The following is a 16,395-nucleotide window of genomic DNA, read 5'->3' as shown; positions in this document are numbered from 1 at the left end:
GAATGTTCTTCCCGCTGCGTAGCGATTTGCCTCCCCTTTCCTCTCCTGATCTTGTGGCTGCGCTTTGAGTTTCTGGTTGTAATACTGGAGGTATTCCCTGGTCCGGGGCCTGGGATAAAAAAGACACCGTATTGGTTCTATCAACTTGTTCCGTAGTGTCCTTGGTTGATGTTGATAAATTGGATGATGAGGTCGCGGACTGCACAGGTACTCTGGATGTAGAGATGTCTTTGTCAGAAACCAAGCTTTCCTCAGATGAATGGGTTGTTTGCTTACGGGGTTCGAATCTCTTTCGTGCGTATATTTCGGCCCAGGTGTAAACCTCATTTAACTTGTAGTCAATGGTGTCTCTTTTATACTTCCTGAGTTTGCCTTCTTGTAGTTCTCTACTGTACTTGTCTAGTTTGATGTTGAGCCCTTCGAGATTTATTTTCCAGGTGTCATGTTCTAACCTATTTTGGAGTTCGTCTTTCAATGTGTGAATTTCTTGTTATGGTTTTAGAAAGTTCCTCAATAATTAACAGAATCAAATCCAAAGAACACTTATTCAGGATTGAGAACCATTTATTCATGAAAGTGGGATTTAAATGGAAACGGAATAACATTGGTCTGATAGAAAGTCTTAATCCTCTGGGAATCCGTTTAGCTTTATGATACTGTACAAGTGTGGAAGCATGAAGTTGTTGGTTTAGTTGACGTCTGGTTAAATATTCGAGTTGTTTGAGTTGTTGCGAGATTGAGCCACTATGTGTGTCCATGTTTCTTACTTCCTGTATTAAAGAATAGATTTCCGATGCTTGATCTGTGGTATAAACCAGCGTAGTGGAACCACCAGGAGACCCGATCAAATGCTTTTTCGGCATCTAGTAGTATTAGTGACATCGGGTCTCCTGCTGCCTGTGCTGCATCATACAGGGTAATAGCCCGCCTGACATGTTCCGTGGTGCCTTTCTTTGGAATGAAACAGTATTGCTACTCTGAGACTAGGGATTCAACCACAGAGGATATTCTGATTGCCATTATTTTAGTGAAGACCTTAGAGTCGCAGTTAATAAGTGTAATCGGTCTGTATGAGCCCATTTCTAATGGCGATTTGCCCTTTTTAAGGAATATGGATATTTTGGCGTTAGACCAGGAGGCGGGAGGGGAAACCCCGTAAACGATTGAGGTCACTACTTCAGTATAAATGGGTTTAATTTGAGGGGAAAAGATTTCATAGAACTCCACAGGAATGCCTTCAATTCCTGCGGCTTTCCCATCTGGTAGACTGGTTAGGGCTTCCAAGATATCATCCCAGGTAGGGGTGAGATCCAGCTGCTCCCTACTATCAGAGGTAAGTTGTTCTAGGTCAACCTCATTCAGGTAGCTAGTTATCTCGCTTCCTACTGAGTTAGCTCCCCTGCCGTTCTCTTCTGTGTATAGTTCAGTGTAGAAGTCTTGAAATACCTTTTGTATTGCGCTGGGATCGTTGGTCTCTATCCCTGTTGCCAGTTTAATTGCGTGTATTTCGCTACTAGTGAACAGTTGCCTGGTTTTGACGGCTAGGTGATGTCCAATACAGTCACTACACTCGTAATTCTTTTCTCGCATTGTCGCCCATTTTGCTGCGGTTTTTTCTGCGAAAACTGCCCCAATTGCTGCCTTTGCAAAAATTACTTCTTTTTGGACATTCTCAATATCCTGTCCAGAGGTAACCATTAGGACCAGTTTTGTTTCTGCTTGCCTTAGTTTTTCCTGGAGATCACAAATTAACAGCTTCTCCTTCCTGTTTTTCCTAGTTGAAAACCTCAGAGTTTCACCCCGAACACCCGCTTTAAATGTATCCCAAACAATCATGGTTGAGGCGGTTCCAGTATTTATTTCCAGGAACTCCTGTATCCAACCTTGCATATGTAACCTATAACCCGCGTCTTGTAAAAGGGCTTTCTCAAAACTCCACCTTGGTGCCTCCTTCCAGTTCCCTAATCCCTTGATGTTTAATATGAGAGGATTGTGGTCTGACATGAAGCGAGGTGCGACGTCTATGGTGCATTTGTTAAGTAAGGAGGATGAGATAAAAAAGTAATCTAATCTGACAAATGTATGATGCGGGGCAGAGAAGTAGGTGTAGCCAGGTTGGGCAGGATTTAAGCTAGCCCAAATGTCGCTTAGCCCATGAGTCTGACCTAAGTTAGTTAGTGCTTGATATGCTAGGGGCTTTCTGCCTTTATACCTCCATTTGTTGTCTATTTTCCAATCACTGGGCAGATGTATGTCAAGGTCGCCACAGAGGATGATTGGGGTAGGCCAGTGAGCTAGCTCCCCTGAAACCAGGTCGATGATCTCTGGGTCATCTGTATTGCTCCCGTACAGTTAGCAAAGGGTGAAAGGGAGATTAGGAGATATATGGCATTCGGTGATTACCCATCTGCCCAGTGAGTCGGCTTTAACACGGGGATTTTTAAGAGAGAGTCTCCTGTCTACCATGATTCCTACCCCTTTTATTTTGGCACCCTGTGTAGTAACCACCCCCTCCCCCCGCCCCCTTCTGAGCAATCAGGGTTAACCTGAGTGATGGTAATCAGTCATGAGGCCCGGCTGCTGACCACGCCTAAAAAACCAAGTTAATCCTACGTTTTGGCTAGTGACCTCCATTTAGTATGAACGCTGCTCGGTCAGCCAACCATATGCTTGACGTAGAGCGAAGAAAAACCGGAGGGCCCTATATGGTGACCATTTTATCTGAGGCTTTTCTTAGTTTTCATTTCATCCAGATATTTACCAGCCTTAACCTCAGACAGAAAGATTTTGGTGCCCCCGTTGAAAATTGCTTTAAGTCTGGCGGGGTTCATTAGGTAGACCTCAGCCCCCAGCTGCTGAAATGGGGTAATTAATTGCCTTAGGTGCCATCTCCACTCTACTGTCTGGTGGCAAAAGTCAGGTTTTGCGAAGAATGTTATGCCATTAGCCCCTTTTTGGGAATTTGGGCGAGCCTGGTCAAAAATTAGCTGCCTCAGGAGAAAGTTGCCGAAATAAACCAGAAACACCCTTGGCTGTCCACCGGTTGCGTTGCTGCCATCGCGCTGCTGTCTTTGATTAAAGAGAAAGCGATGCGCTCTCTGCACCTCTCGGTCCCAGTCCCAGCCTGGTTGATCAGGGAAGGATTCCTGCAAAAGTTTTACAATAAAGCGCCTGGGGTCATCCCCTTCCTTCCCCTCCGGAATTCCAAGCAGGCGAAGATTATTTCTATGTTGACGATTCTCTTGCTCCTCCATCTTAGACATTAGATCTATCACGCAAGCAGAGTTGGACTCGCTGTGCTGTTTGATTGCCGTGGATTCGGATTCTAGATGTTCGGTGCGTGCCTCGACCATAGAAACACGGTCACGTATGTCTGTACAGGTTTTGTTCAGCTGCCTTAAACCTCCCTGCAGTTTCTTGGAAGCACCTTTGGCTGCGCGGCTGTCTGCCCGGACCTCCTCCTGAAACTCTTTGATAGAAGCTAAGATAGAAGCTAGGGAGGGCTCAGCAGTGTCCATTGGCAGTCTTTTTGCTTGTCCCCACTGTGTCGTGTTAGGGTCGTCCTCGTCCAGGGGGTAAGACATTTGTGAATCAGAGTAATCCCACTTCAGTTGACTGCGCCGCTTGCCCTTACTTCTGGTTTTCTTTAATCGCTGAACCGTACCAGTGTCTTTGGTTGAAACGTCACTATCGTCCTTGCTTGAGTCAAACCCCTCCTCCGAAGAGGTAGCTGCACCGTCAGAAACAGAGTAAAAATGCTCAAGCCCTGTTTCTGGAGTCCAAGGAACTTGTGCGCCAGCGGCTGCTTCCAGGCTCTGGATGAAGTTGGCTAAGCCAGCCATACTAGCCTTGGGGGCTTTAAGGGGGGTACCAGGAGTGACAGTGTAAGAGCCAGCATCAATGTTCTGCGCTACAGTTGGTCCTGCTGAAGTACTTGCGTCAGCGCGCGGCCCTTCCTCTGTTGCAGCCGCTACCAGGTCAGTCTCTTGCGGGTGGTTAGGTGTTGGGCCAGCAAACAGCTGCAGGCTGGGTGCATGCGCTAGCGTGGACAGTGGGACCAAGGGGGCATTCTCAGGGGGGGCGTGTGCACAAGGGCTTTAGAATTGATACCCAAGGGCTGGGCTTTAGTGCCTAAAAACATTTTTGCTAAGGGCAGCTGTGCAGCTGCTAGGTCTTTTAAGTCTTTTAAGTCTTTAGGCTGTCCGCCTCCCCCTGCTTTCCCCAATGATTTTCTGCTGCCACTAACCTCCAGCCTGAGTTTTGAAGTGCCCTCGGTAGATGCAGTATCCCTGGATTCTCTGGGCTCAGGGATGGCTGCTCTCTTCACTTTGCCGCCCCTCCTGGCTCCTCAGCTGATCATGCTGGAGGCACTGCCCAGATGTGTCCCCCGTCGAGATCTGCCAGATCTTGGTGAAGATAAGGCTGCCGGTGCGAACAGACAAAGGTCCGGGACCGAGAAAGTGATGTAAAACAAAATCCATGTCAGGAGTGGGATCCAACACCAGGCAGGCAGCGCACGGAGGTCCGCCGGAATAATAAAGAAAGAAGCAGCCATTTCTGTGGCGCTTTGCCGGGGATGAGAGCCGGGTAGTGGAAAGCCTCCCGCCAGCAGCCTCTGCGTTCGTGCGAGCATCCGTGTCAGCATCGTATCGCAGGGCGCAGGGCGCCTAGCCGATCATCCACGCGTCTGGCGTGAGCAGCCGAGCAGCGCGGACACTCACGCTGACTCCATCTTGCTCGGTTCCTACTTTTCTGCAGTTCCTATGTGCGCCAGTAGGTGGCACTGTGTTGTTCCTCACAGATGCCATTCTGCCCGAGAAATTATCTGAGGAGCATATATTGGCACCTCCCTCACACTGATGTAAACTGCTTTTGAGACTTTTCATGACCCATGCCCAGAGCCTCAGAAGCAAATAGGTGTGACCATGGTGCAGATTCCTAGACTTAAGATGTTATTAATGGATGGAGTCCAATCACAGAACAGGAAGAACGGGAGGGCAGGTGAGGAATCTGTGGACTAGATAAAGTCTACTAGAAAGAACGTTACAGAAGGTATGCCATTTGTTCTTCTTATAGAGACTTCTATCCACAGATTTCTACCCTTTCTTTTGAACAAATACCAAAGCAGTACTTATTTAAAGGTGGGTCTGTGAATGGATTCAAACCAAAACTTCCTAAAGGACCGAGTGGGTAAAATGTACCTCTCTGTGAACCCGACTGTCCAGGCAGTTTTGTGTTGTGAACGTATGGAGAGACGCCCATGTAGCTGCCTGGCAGATGCCCAGTACACAAACTCTACGTTCTAATGCAATGGTAGCAGCTTTGGCCCTAGTAGAATGAGCATGCATTCCTTCAGAGGCTACCTTATTGCCAGTGCGTAGTAGCGCTAAATGCAGAGCACGATCCAGTGGAACATGGTTCTCTTCTACACTGACTTACCTTTTTCTCTCCAGAGAATGCCACAAAAATTGCTGATTGGCCACCTGGCGCTGTCTTGGGGTCCAAGTAATTGAGTCTGTCTTTCTCCTTAGGCAGGTCAGAAGGAACATAGAATGCAGGCAGGGTTTTTACCAATGTGGAATGGCGTCACAACTTTAGGCAAAAAGGATGCCCGAGTCCACAGAACTGGTTTGTCTGGGGGGGAAAGTGGTGTACCGTGAGTTCACACAAAGAGCTTGAAGCTTACTCACACCGCGCTGATGTGATAGCTACAAGGAACACTGTCTTGAGGGTGGGGAGTTGCAAGGAATAGCTATGAAGTAGCTCAAATGGAGTGCACATTAGAAACACGAGGACCAAGTTAAGGGGAGGGAGGAAACAAATGTTGTGAGGAAACACGATGCTTACAATGCAAGTTGCAAAGCCACAAGGGGTGTGGCTTTGCAACACGTAATGTGTATGTAAACGATGTGTACTATGTATGTAAGTAGGACAGAGAGTTAGCTGTCTGAGAGGATTTACTGCCCTAACCTTGTTGGAGTTAGTGCAGGGTGGTATTTGAAGATTTGAAGTTCTTAGGCAGCACGTTAAAGCCGTCAGTGCCTTGCTAAGATTTAATCTTATAGCCTCCTCTGTCAGGCTCCTCTTTGGATGTTGGTCTTCTGTCTTTGTACAAGTCATCTGCAGTTAAGCATTCCATTGTACAAGTAACAACCAGTGATTCCTCAACAGAATCAGCATTTTAGTGTTATGTTGCAGCAGGAATCGAATGCACTGCTATTTACATTTGTTATTAAAGTCAAAGGGGTGATCCAGTGTCCCTCGGAACCTGGGTATTGTTGATATAGTCTACAAAAAGTTCTGTTGGGTGGAATTACTTTAAATTCCGAACAATTTAAACGAGAAGACATTTATTTTTGTAGTCTAAATATAGTACTGACACACCACAAAGATACTTCAAGTAATGTAAATGTAAATTTGAATAGAGCACTACTCCCCGCAAGGGTCTCAAGGCGCTTGTACGAATACCGCTGTGGAACCCATCCTGGCTTTCCCTGTGAGGCGTCCACTCCTGGGCACCCCAAAGGTGGAGGCCAGGCATCCTTAGCGTTGTGGGGGCCGTTGTGGAGATTAAGCAAGCTATTGCCCAGAGCTGCAGAGTGGGACTCCATGATTGGAATAGGCACCGAGGCGAGAATTATGAGGTCTGTGGAATTTTTGAGCCCAAGACCCGCCGAGGAAGGGAATTGAACCCTGGTCCTGGGCTAGACCTCTGCATCAGGGTCTGCCGCTCTAATCATTGAGCCACACTTCTCCACAGTAATATGTTTCATTCATATGTTTCATTTGGTGAGTATGGGTGTCATACAAAACATAAACAAAACAACCAGTTAATTGGTGACTGATGTGTGTGTGTGTGTGTGTGTGTATGTATGTGTCTTGTAAAGCGCACTGCTGCCCTGAGGCGTCGTGGCGCTGTAGACCGCTGGGGAACCCGTCCTGGCTATCCCTGTGAGATGGTCCCTCCTGGGTATCTCCAAGGTGAAACCAGGCATCCCCAGCGAATGTGGGGGGCCGTTGTGGAGATGAGGCAAGCTAATGCCCAGAGTTGCCGAGTGTGTTCCTGGTTAGAGTAGGTACCGAGGCGAGAATTATCAAGTCCGTTTTGACCCTGGTCCACGACCCTGCCGCGTCGGGAATTGAACCCTGGTCCCTGGCCGATTCTCTGCTTGCGGATCTGCCGCCTCTAACCAGTGAGCCACACCTCTCCACTGTGACATATAGTGAGGGATGTGACAGTGGTGAACTGCCAAACACTACATGAATACATAAATAACCAAACAAGGAAAAAATCTCCGTCCAATTATAAAGTTCAAAAGTAACCCACAATATCAAATATTCATGGTTACAGTGACTAAGGACATGAGTAGGTTTTACATCGACGTTTAGACCCTGCTGTCTGCATTATTGAAAGGGCATTACGCAGGGTCTACTGAGGCGAACCCTGCTAGGGCAGCCTGAAAACAAAAAAGGGGGTGGGGGTATTAGAGGGGTGGGTCTGTACCAGGTTATATCACAAGGTGGAAAAATGGGGTTGCCGAAAGGCGACTCACCAAGTTGTTTCGAAACAGAAACCGGTGACTCCTCTAATCCTGGATAGAATCAACAGTAGGAAATATCAGGCCATATAAAAATAATCAAAGTATCTATATTATTGTAATACTGGGAGCCACCAACTTAATGGGTTACAGTTAATAAACCAGTGAAATTGCCACATCAGTCACTGATTAACTGGTTGTTTTGTTAATGTTTTGTATAACAGCCATACTCACCAAATGAAACATATGAAGGAAACAGATTTATGACTTGAGGTATCTTTGTGGTGTGTCCAGGACTATATTTAGACTACAAGAAAATGTCTTCTCATTTAAATTGTTACGAATTTAACGTAATTACTTCCACCCAACGGAGCTATTTACAATTGCATCATAAAGAAGCAAAGGATCGGTATGGCTGGATGAGCCATGTCCGCTCTGGTGAGATTGGGCTAAATTGCTGCCCCAGTAAAAGCAATAATAGAAGCTGTTTGTCTGGTCTGACCTTCTTGGTAAGATCAGGCAGTCACCTCTCTTATAAAATGCAAATGAGGATTCTTGATCTCAATGAAATTGGCCTGCGAGAACTCAGAATATAAGTACATCCATTTATTCCAGTCTAAGCCTTGTGCCAAAAATGTGTAAAACCCTACCAGGAGCTAAAGCCACACGCACACAAAAGCAAAGACACACGCGCGCGCGCACACACACAGATATATTGTGGCAAAGTCCAATAGCTCTACTATTTGACTTTGTCAATGTTTTTAAAGCCATGTTGTACATTAGCTGCTCTAGGGCATGGTTGACAGTTTTAAAAAAAGAAAAGCGCGACGCGGTCTACTTTGGCCCTTTTTTAGGTCTCGCCTGACCCAGCGCATGCGCTGGTCTGGCGAGACTTATTGAGTGGGCTCCAAAAAGTGCTTCCAGGCCAGACTAGAGCTACCGTGCATGTGCGCGGGCGCGCTCGCCGCGCTTTACCGCGATTACTTTCACTTTCGCGGCCACACGGCCGCTTTGATGTTTGATCGTGATCATGATCGGGATCACTTTCACTTTCGCGGCCCCACGGCCGCTTTGCATAGCCAATAGGTCTCGCTTTTGGGACCTTATAAGTATTTAGTTATGCAACTGTTGCATGGCTAAACACTTATAAGGTCCCAATGGCGAGACCTATTGGCTATGCCAATGCTTGTTTAAACTTTCATTTATGCTGCACAGTAGGTCCATAGTAGATGACCCATAACATGAACTTAAGAAAGCCTCTTTGACCGCTAACGTGAACACAAACTAACCTCTGCAATCCATTTTTAGGTCAAATCCTACCCGCTAACAACATCTTGGGGACATTCAGAAAGCTTCCCTCGGACTGCATTTGCTCACTGCTTACCTGGCTTTGTTGTTTACAACACACATTTTCTGGCTTTCTATTTGCTGGCTCTGTTTGTTTTAGGCTGTCCAGCTTGAGTTCATCCCTTCCCTTGCCCAAACCTTATTTACTGTATTCATCCACCAGTACTGGATTTCTGAAAACAGCCTTTAAATCTTGTACTTATCTTGCCACATTTGCTGTGCTTTCAAAGACAGAGGTCAAATGTCAGACTCTGTCTTCCATGGAGTTTGGTGTTTACCTTTCTTTCTCTGACCTCAAAGTAGGAACATTTATGTGACAATCAGCCTGGCCCATGGGGAAGTGCTTGAGTAAGGCTGTACAATGTTATTTTTTTTCCTAGCACACAACGAAATGTAAATGTTTGTAAATGAACTTGTTAGATATTTCAGAATATATCATAATTAGAAAAACACAAAGGAAGCACATTTTCTGGTAGTTCTGAAGTGTGGTGGAAACAAATATTTTAATACGATCAAAACAATCAGTACACTAGGTGTTGACATTTCCTCACGTTATCGTTTGTACATCAGTAAAACTGTATGTCTGTGCAAATGTAATGATCATTTCAATTGAAGATGTGTTGCCTGTAATGGCAGTGCGATACCACACCATGCATACTCTACTCTACGCCACTCCACTCTACTCTGCACCACTCCACACTACACCATTCAACTCCACACTGTTTCACTGCACCCTACTCTGCACCACTGTACCCTTCGCAACTGCACTCAATGCCGCTCAACTTTGCACCTTTCCACTCTGTCATTCCACTGTGCAACACTGCACTCTATGCCACTGCACTCTGCGCCAATGCAATCTACTCTGTACCACTCCAATCTAAGCCAGTGCACTCTATGCTAATCCACTCTGTGCCACTCTAATCTACTGTGCACTTTACGCCACTCTGCTCTACGCCACTGTACTTTACCATGCACCACTCCACTCTACTACAAAACAATCTACTCTACTCCACCGCACTCTGCGCCACTGCACTTGGCGCCACTGCACTCAGCGTCAGTCCACTCTGTGCCACTCCGCTCTGACCAACTTCACTTGACTCATCGCCGCTGCACTCTACAACACTTTAATCAAAACCAATGCAATCTACAGCACTGCACTCTATGCCAGTCTACGCTGCACCACTGCACTCTACCCCACTATATTCTACTCCGCAGTGCTTTACAGCACTGCACTCTGTGCCATTGTACTCTGTGTCACTGCACTCAATGCCACTCTATTCTACTCTGCACCACTGTACTGTATGCCACTGCACTCCACTCTACGTCACGACTGTGCACCACTGCACTCTACGACTATCTACTCTGCAACACTGCTCTATCTGTCACTCAACTCTACAGTGCGCCACTCTACGCCACTCTACTCTGCACCAAACTACACAATGCCTCCGCCCGCTATGCCACAATACTCTAAACCACTGCACTCTACGCCAATGCACTATCCTCCACTACACCCAAAACCAATGTCCTCTGCGCCACTGCACTGTACGATAACTACTCTGCATCACTTCACTCTATGCCACTATATTCTACTCTGCTACACTCTATGCCACTGCACTCCATGCCACTGCAGGCTAAGCCACTCTATTCTACTCTGCACTACTGTACACTATGGCACTTTTCTCTGCACACTGCTCTGTGCCACTCTACAAGACTGTACTCTCCGACACTGCACTCCACATCACTGCATTCTAAGCCACTGCATTCTATGCTACTCTACACCATTGCGCTCTGAGTCACCACACTTTATGCCACTTTATCTGCTCTGCTCCCCTGTACTCGACGCCACTGCTCACTGCACCACTCGACTTTGCACCACCGTACTCTGTGCCACTTTACTCTGCACCACTGCACTCTGTGCCACTAAATGCTATGCCACTCTACACTATTGCACTCTACGTCACTCAAATCTATACCACTCTACTTTACTCCAGTCCGCTTTACTCTACGCCACTGCTCTCTGCACCACTCTACTCTATGCCACTGCACTCTATGCCACTCAACTCTATACCACTCTACTGTACTCTACACCAATATACTCTATGCCTCTACACTCTGCATCACTCCACGGCACTCTAATCTATTCTGCACCACTGCATTCCACTCCACTGCACTCAACTCTGTGCCACTAAATTCTACGCCACTCTACTCTTCACCTCTGCATTCTACCCTGTACCACTCCACTCTACCCTGAACCCACTCTACACCACTTTACTGTACTCTGAAACAATCTACTCTATGCCACTGCACACTACTCTGCATCACTCCACTGTACACCATGCTACTCTCCGTCACTGCTTTTTACGCCAATGCACTCTACACCACTGTACTCAAAACCAATGCACTATACACCAATTTACTCTGCACCACTATACTCACTACTCCACTCCAGGCCACTCTACTCCACTCTACAACACTACACTCTACGGTACTACATTCTACGATGCTCCACTCCATTAAACTTTACTCAAATCTATGACGCTCTACTCCACTCTATACCACTCCAGTCTACAATGCTCTACTCCACTCTATGTCACTCTGCAATGCTACTTCACTCTACCACTCTCTGTGCAACTACCTTTATACTACTCTATTACCCCACTCAAATCTGTGACACACCACTCCACACCACTCTTCTCCACTCTATGACACTCTATGCCACTCGACTTTTCAACACTCTACTCCTCTCAATGCCATTCCACTCTCCTACACAACTCCACTCTATGTCACTACACTGTATTACAATTAACTCTTCTCTACGGCTCTCTACTCTACAACACTCTACTCCACTCTACACAACACCCTGTACACCACTCCACAACACTTTGCTTCACTCTACGCCACTCAACTCCCTTCCGCTCTACGGTACTCTACTCCCTCCAAGACAGTCCATAAGACTCCATGCCACTCCATGCCACTCCACTGTACTGCACTCTACACCAGTTCACTCTACGCCACTACACTCTGCATCACTCCAGGCCACTCTAATCTATTCTTCACCACTGCTTTCCACTCCACTGCACTCAAGTCTGCGCCACTAACCTCTATGCCACTCTACTGTAAATCTGTGCATTCTACCCTGTACCACTCCACTCTACCCTGAACCCACTGTACACTGCGTCACTTAACTGTACTCTGAAACAATCTACTCTATGCCACTGCACACTACTCTGCATCACTCCACTGTACACCATGCTACTCTCCGTCACTGCACTCTACGCTAATGCACTCTACACCACTTTACTTAAAACCATTGCACTCTACACCAATCTACTCTGCACCACTGTCATTTAAGCCACTTCACTCCAGGCCCCTTTACTCCACTCTACGACACTACACTCTACCATAGTCCACTCTACAATGCTCTACTCCATTAAACTCTACTCCACTCTATGCAACTCTGCAACACTACTTCACTCTACGACTCTAAGCAACTACCTTTATACCACTCCATTACTCCACTCTATTCTACTACACACTACTCCACTCTATGACACTACGCCACTCGACTTTACAACACTCTACTCCCCTCTAGCCCATTGCACTCTCCTGCACTACTCCACTCTATATCACTCTACTTAACGACAATTTACTATGCTCTACGCCACTCTACTCTGCAACACTCTACCCCACTCAACACAACACCCTCTATGCCACTCCACTCTGCTGTACACCACAACACTCATCTTCACTCTACAGACTCAACTTTACTCCACTCTACCCCCTGCAGCTCTACGACACTCTACTCCCTCCGCAACACTCCATGACACTCCAGGCCACTCAACTCTACTCTACTCTCCACTACTCTATGCCACTCCATAACACTCCACTTTATGCCACTCCACCCCACTCTTCTTTACCCCCAAAACCTTTTGCTATGCTGAACAACAGCCACGCCAGTGTACACCATGGCTGAAACTTACTGGCAAACCCAACAGTTTTAGCATAGGCGAGACCTATCGGCTTTGACAATGCTTGTTCCTCTTTCTCTGTGCCTTACAGCATTCCATGCCCTTTTGTACCAAGACAACAGACTTTTAGTTTCCCCTACCACTCCGTCTGTCTTTCTTTTTTGTACTCTTTGCTTCCTGTTGCTGTCACGATTGCTCTCTCATCTTGTTCTACTTGCTCTATCTTGATCTTGTTCACTATTCCAACTTGATAATTTTTCTGAACTCTTGGCCTCTCCTTCACATCATCATTTGCTCTATTTACAGTTTTTTGCACATTCTTTGTATTTTTTTCCTTTTTGCTTTTTGTTGTATTGTGCCTTCTGTCTTTTGTCCCCCCCTTTCCTCCCTCTTGCTCTCCCCCTATTTTTCAGTCACTTAGCTTGCTGTTGTTTGCATGCTTCTACCCTGTTTGTCTCCCTCCTCTTTTCCTCTTTATTCTTTTATACAATTGTTCTGCCCTCTTCTCTCTGGTGCTTTTGCCTTTCCCACCCTTTTTTCTTCAGTTTTACTCCCTTTCACTTTCAGTTCCATTTTGCTGTGCTCTGTCTATTAACTTCCCCTTTGTCTGTAACCTTTACCTTCTTGTCCACTTTGCCCTTCCCATCAACTCCCTGACCTTTTGCCCTCTCTTCCTGCATGTCTCCCCTTTGATCTCTGTATGTATGTATGTATGTATGTATGTATGTATGTATATATGTATGTATGTATGTATGTATGTATGTGTGTGTGTTTATGGTATTTCTTTAGCATCAACCTAGCCAAAATGCAGCTAAGTTAACATGGAATATAGACAAAGACAAGCATAAATTCAATGAGAAAGAGGAGAGAAAGCTGGGTTGTGAATGGTTAATACACGGTCATGTAGTGTTCTTTAAAGAGGTGAGTCTTGAACTCTGTCTGTAAGGTAGCAGTCTCCATGCTGCAGTGCACTCTGAAACCAAGCTGGTAGTTGTGCTGGAGATAGGTACACTGATGTGGTATTGAAGCTGAATATACTTTTTTCAATGATCTTGCCAATGAATAGTAAGTGAGCAATGGGCTGGTAGTTGGCGAGGTCATCAGGATTTAGTGTAGCTTTTTTAGTAGTAGAACGATTTGGCCTGCCTCTGGGAAGATGCTTTGAGTGAGGGAGGCATTAACTATATAAGTAGGAGCAAGATAGCATCTCCAGAGAGAGCCTTGATAAATGGCAATGGTAAAACATCATCTTCGAGGTGGTCGAGTATGCCAGTGACATCTGGAAGAGATAGGGTTTGTAAGGCTGACCATTGCAGGATTCTACGGGAAGAGGCGGGTTTCAGAATTCCAGCAGGCTGCAGGTCATTGATGTGCTTTCATACCTTCTGGATTTTTAAACAGAAGTAGAGATTGATAGCATTTCACTTCTCTGTGTAGTGAAGAATAGGGACAGGCAGGAGGTTGATGCAGTTCTCGATTGTCCTGAACAGTATTCCATGTATACTACCTTTCTTTGACTGATGTGATGAGCTGTCTGCATGTTGAATGGAGGGTCTTCACTATCAAAAGCTCCTTGGGAGATCTGTTTTTGTTCTATTTTCTTCCTGTCTGCCAATGGATCTTTCCTTGACAGCAGGGTTTTTAGATTACCAGGATGCTGAAAGCTTTGGCTTGTTCTTGCATTTTATAATTGTTAGGCGTGGATGTTCATGTAGCATTCTAAAAAATTGTTGAAGTTATTCAGGAAAGTGTGGGCGTGGAACATGATGTTGATTGGGTGAGAGAGATGATTTCAAGCATTAGGTTGTCTATGGAGAAGTCTTTGAAGGATCTGAAGGGTTGGTCTTCTCTTTTGTGTTCACCTTAATTTCTTAGTAGGGCCTTAAGCATAGGGATGGCAAAGGTGTTGGTCAAGTCCAGGGGTATGGGTGAGTTAAATTGAAATATTGGTGATGTTGGGAAGACGAAGTTGAGGATGTGGCCTTTGGAGCGTGTTGGTTGTGTGGCATGCTGTTTCACGTTGAGTGCATTGATGAGGTTGAAGAAGATGTCTCTTGTTTTTTCGAGCTGGGGTTGGCTCTCTTCAAGATTACTCCTGCCTCTCTTTGCTCTTCTTCCCCTCTCACATCTCCTTTGCTTCCACTTTACTGTCTTCTCTTAACTCTCCTTTAGCTCTCTTCAAACAGTTGTGCTTCTGTTGCTGTCTCTTCATTACATGAACATCTGACTGAGCCAACTCTTTATTCTCTTATAGGAAAGGTGCTGGTTCACTGCTGTGAAACTGGATTAAGCCGTAACTCCACCATCGTTCTTGCCTACTTAATGATCTATCGCAATCGAACCTTGATGGAGGCCATATGTTTAGTGACCAGAGAGAGGTACATCCGACCAAATGATGGATTCCTCCAACAGCTACAAAACTTGGACATGCGGTTGAGCCGAGGGAGAAAGCACTGCCACGTGCCCTAATAGTGGCCACATCAGACTGGTTTAAATAAACCTGGCATGAAAATGTCCCTGCTTCCGTTAATACTTTATAGCCTTAAGACTACTAATTTTTCCCAATACACACACACCAAACAGAGCCATGTATCGCATACCTCTGTCAACCACTCAATCCCTAAACATGCTACATGTATTCAGTACCTAACACAAGATCCACTCATGTACAGCCAACCATCCCTATACAGCCTTTACAACCACTTCTGTACACCAGTTACGTCAACCACTCATATAAAATCACTTATGACAACCCACCCACAAACAGCCAACCACGATCAAACACATTCAAGCAGCCACTCTTAAATGCTAGGCTTTGCACACAAACAAAGCAAACTCACATATTGGCCATCTGCACTACTGACCACTGTACAGCTAGCCACACCTGTCTCATAACATGCATAATTCATCACCCAAAGGCAATCGGACTACACCAAAACACTGGCTTTCCTAAAGTTATTACAGACATTTAATCCCTCAGATGCCTACCTCCAGTCATTCACACCCACCCCATGTCTAATAGAGACGATTACGGAGTCATCCACTCAAACACCTATTTTTTCAATGTGCATTACAATACAGTGTACAGTCAACATATGCTGCAGTACAAAGAAATAAGGAATGCATAGAGTGTGACATCATCTAGGCAAGTAAGTGAGAGTTGTGATGCAAACAGCCAACAATGAGAACTAAGAAAACTAATAGGAAGGAGAGCGATAAGACAATACAGGTATATTGTAATGATGTGCAATGGGTGGGGTGGGTATGGCGGAGCGGCACAGGAGAAGAAGCAGGGCAAGGAGATAAATCCGCTTGGAACATTAGCAGGTGTCATACATGACAGTCAAGATCTCTTCGGCTAGCCAGTTGGGATAAGAATCTAATTTATCTGGACAATCACCGCAAGCGCTGTGCATGTCGATAATGGGGCATAGCATCTGCTAGGCCCTGCTAAGTGTGGCAAGCAGAGTAAGGAAACAGGACCTAATTGTGGAATGATGTTAATAACTATTATCCTTTTAGGCAGTAATCTTGCAGTGATA

General features: G+C 45.9%; 1 protein-coding gene across 1 annotated transcript in view; it reads left to right on the top strand.

Annotated features, from left to right (window-relative positions):
• Positions 1-15,322, top strand: part of LOC146867982 (dual specificity protein phosphatase 13B-like) — a 99,068-nt gene extending 83,746 nt beyond the window's left edge. The window contains exon 3 of the mRNA XM_085608742.1: positions 15,108-15,322. Within this exon, the coding sequence (XP_085464868.1) occupies positions 15,108-15,322 (215 nt within the window). The remainder of the gene's footprint in view (positions 1-15,107) is intronic.
• Positions 15,323-16,395: the final 1,073 nt, after the last annotated feature.

Source organism: Triturus cristatus, chromosome 1_2, assembly GCF_964204655.1.
Source record: "Triturus cristatus chromosome 1_2, aTriCri1.1, whole genome shotgun sequence".
Classification (NCBI taxonomy): domain Eukaryota; kingdom Metazoa; phylum Chordata; class Amphibia; order Caudata; family Salamandridae; genus Triturus; species Triturus cristatus.
Note: the sequence above shows the minus strand (reverse complement) of the source record. Positions and strands in the feature narration are given on the sequence as shown.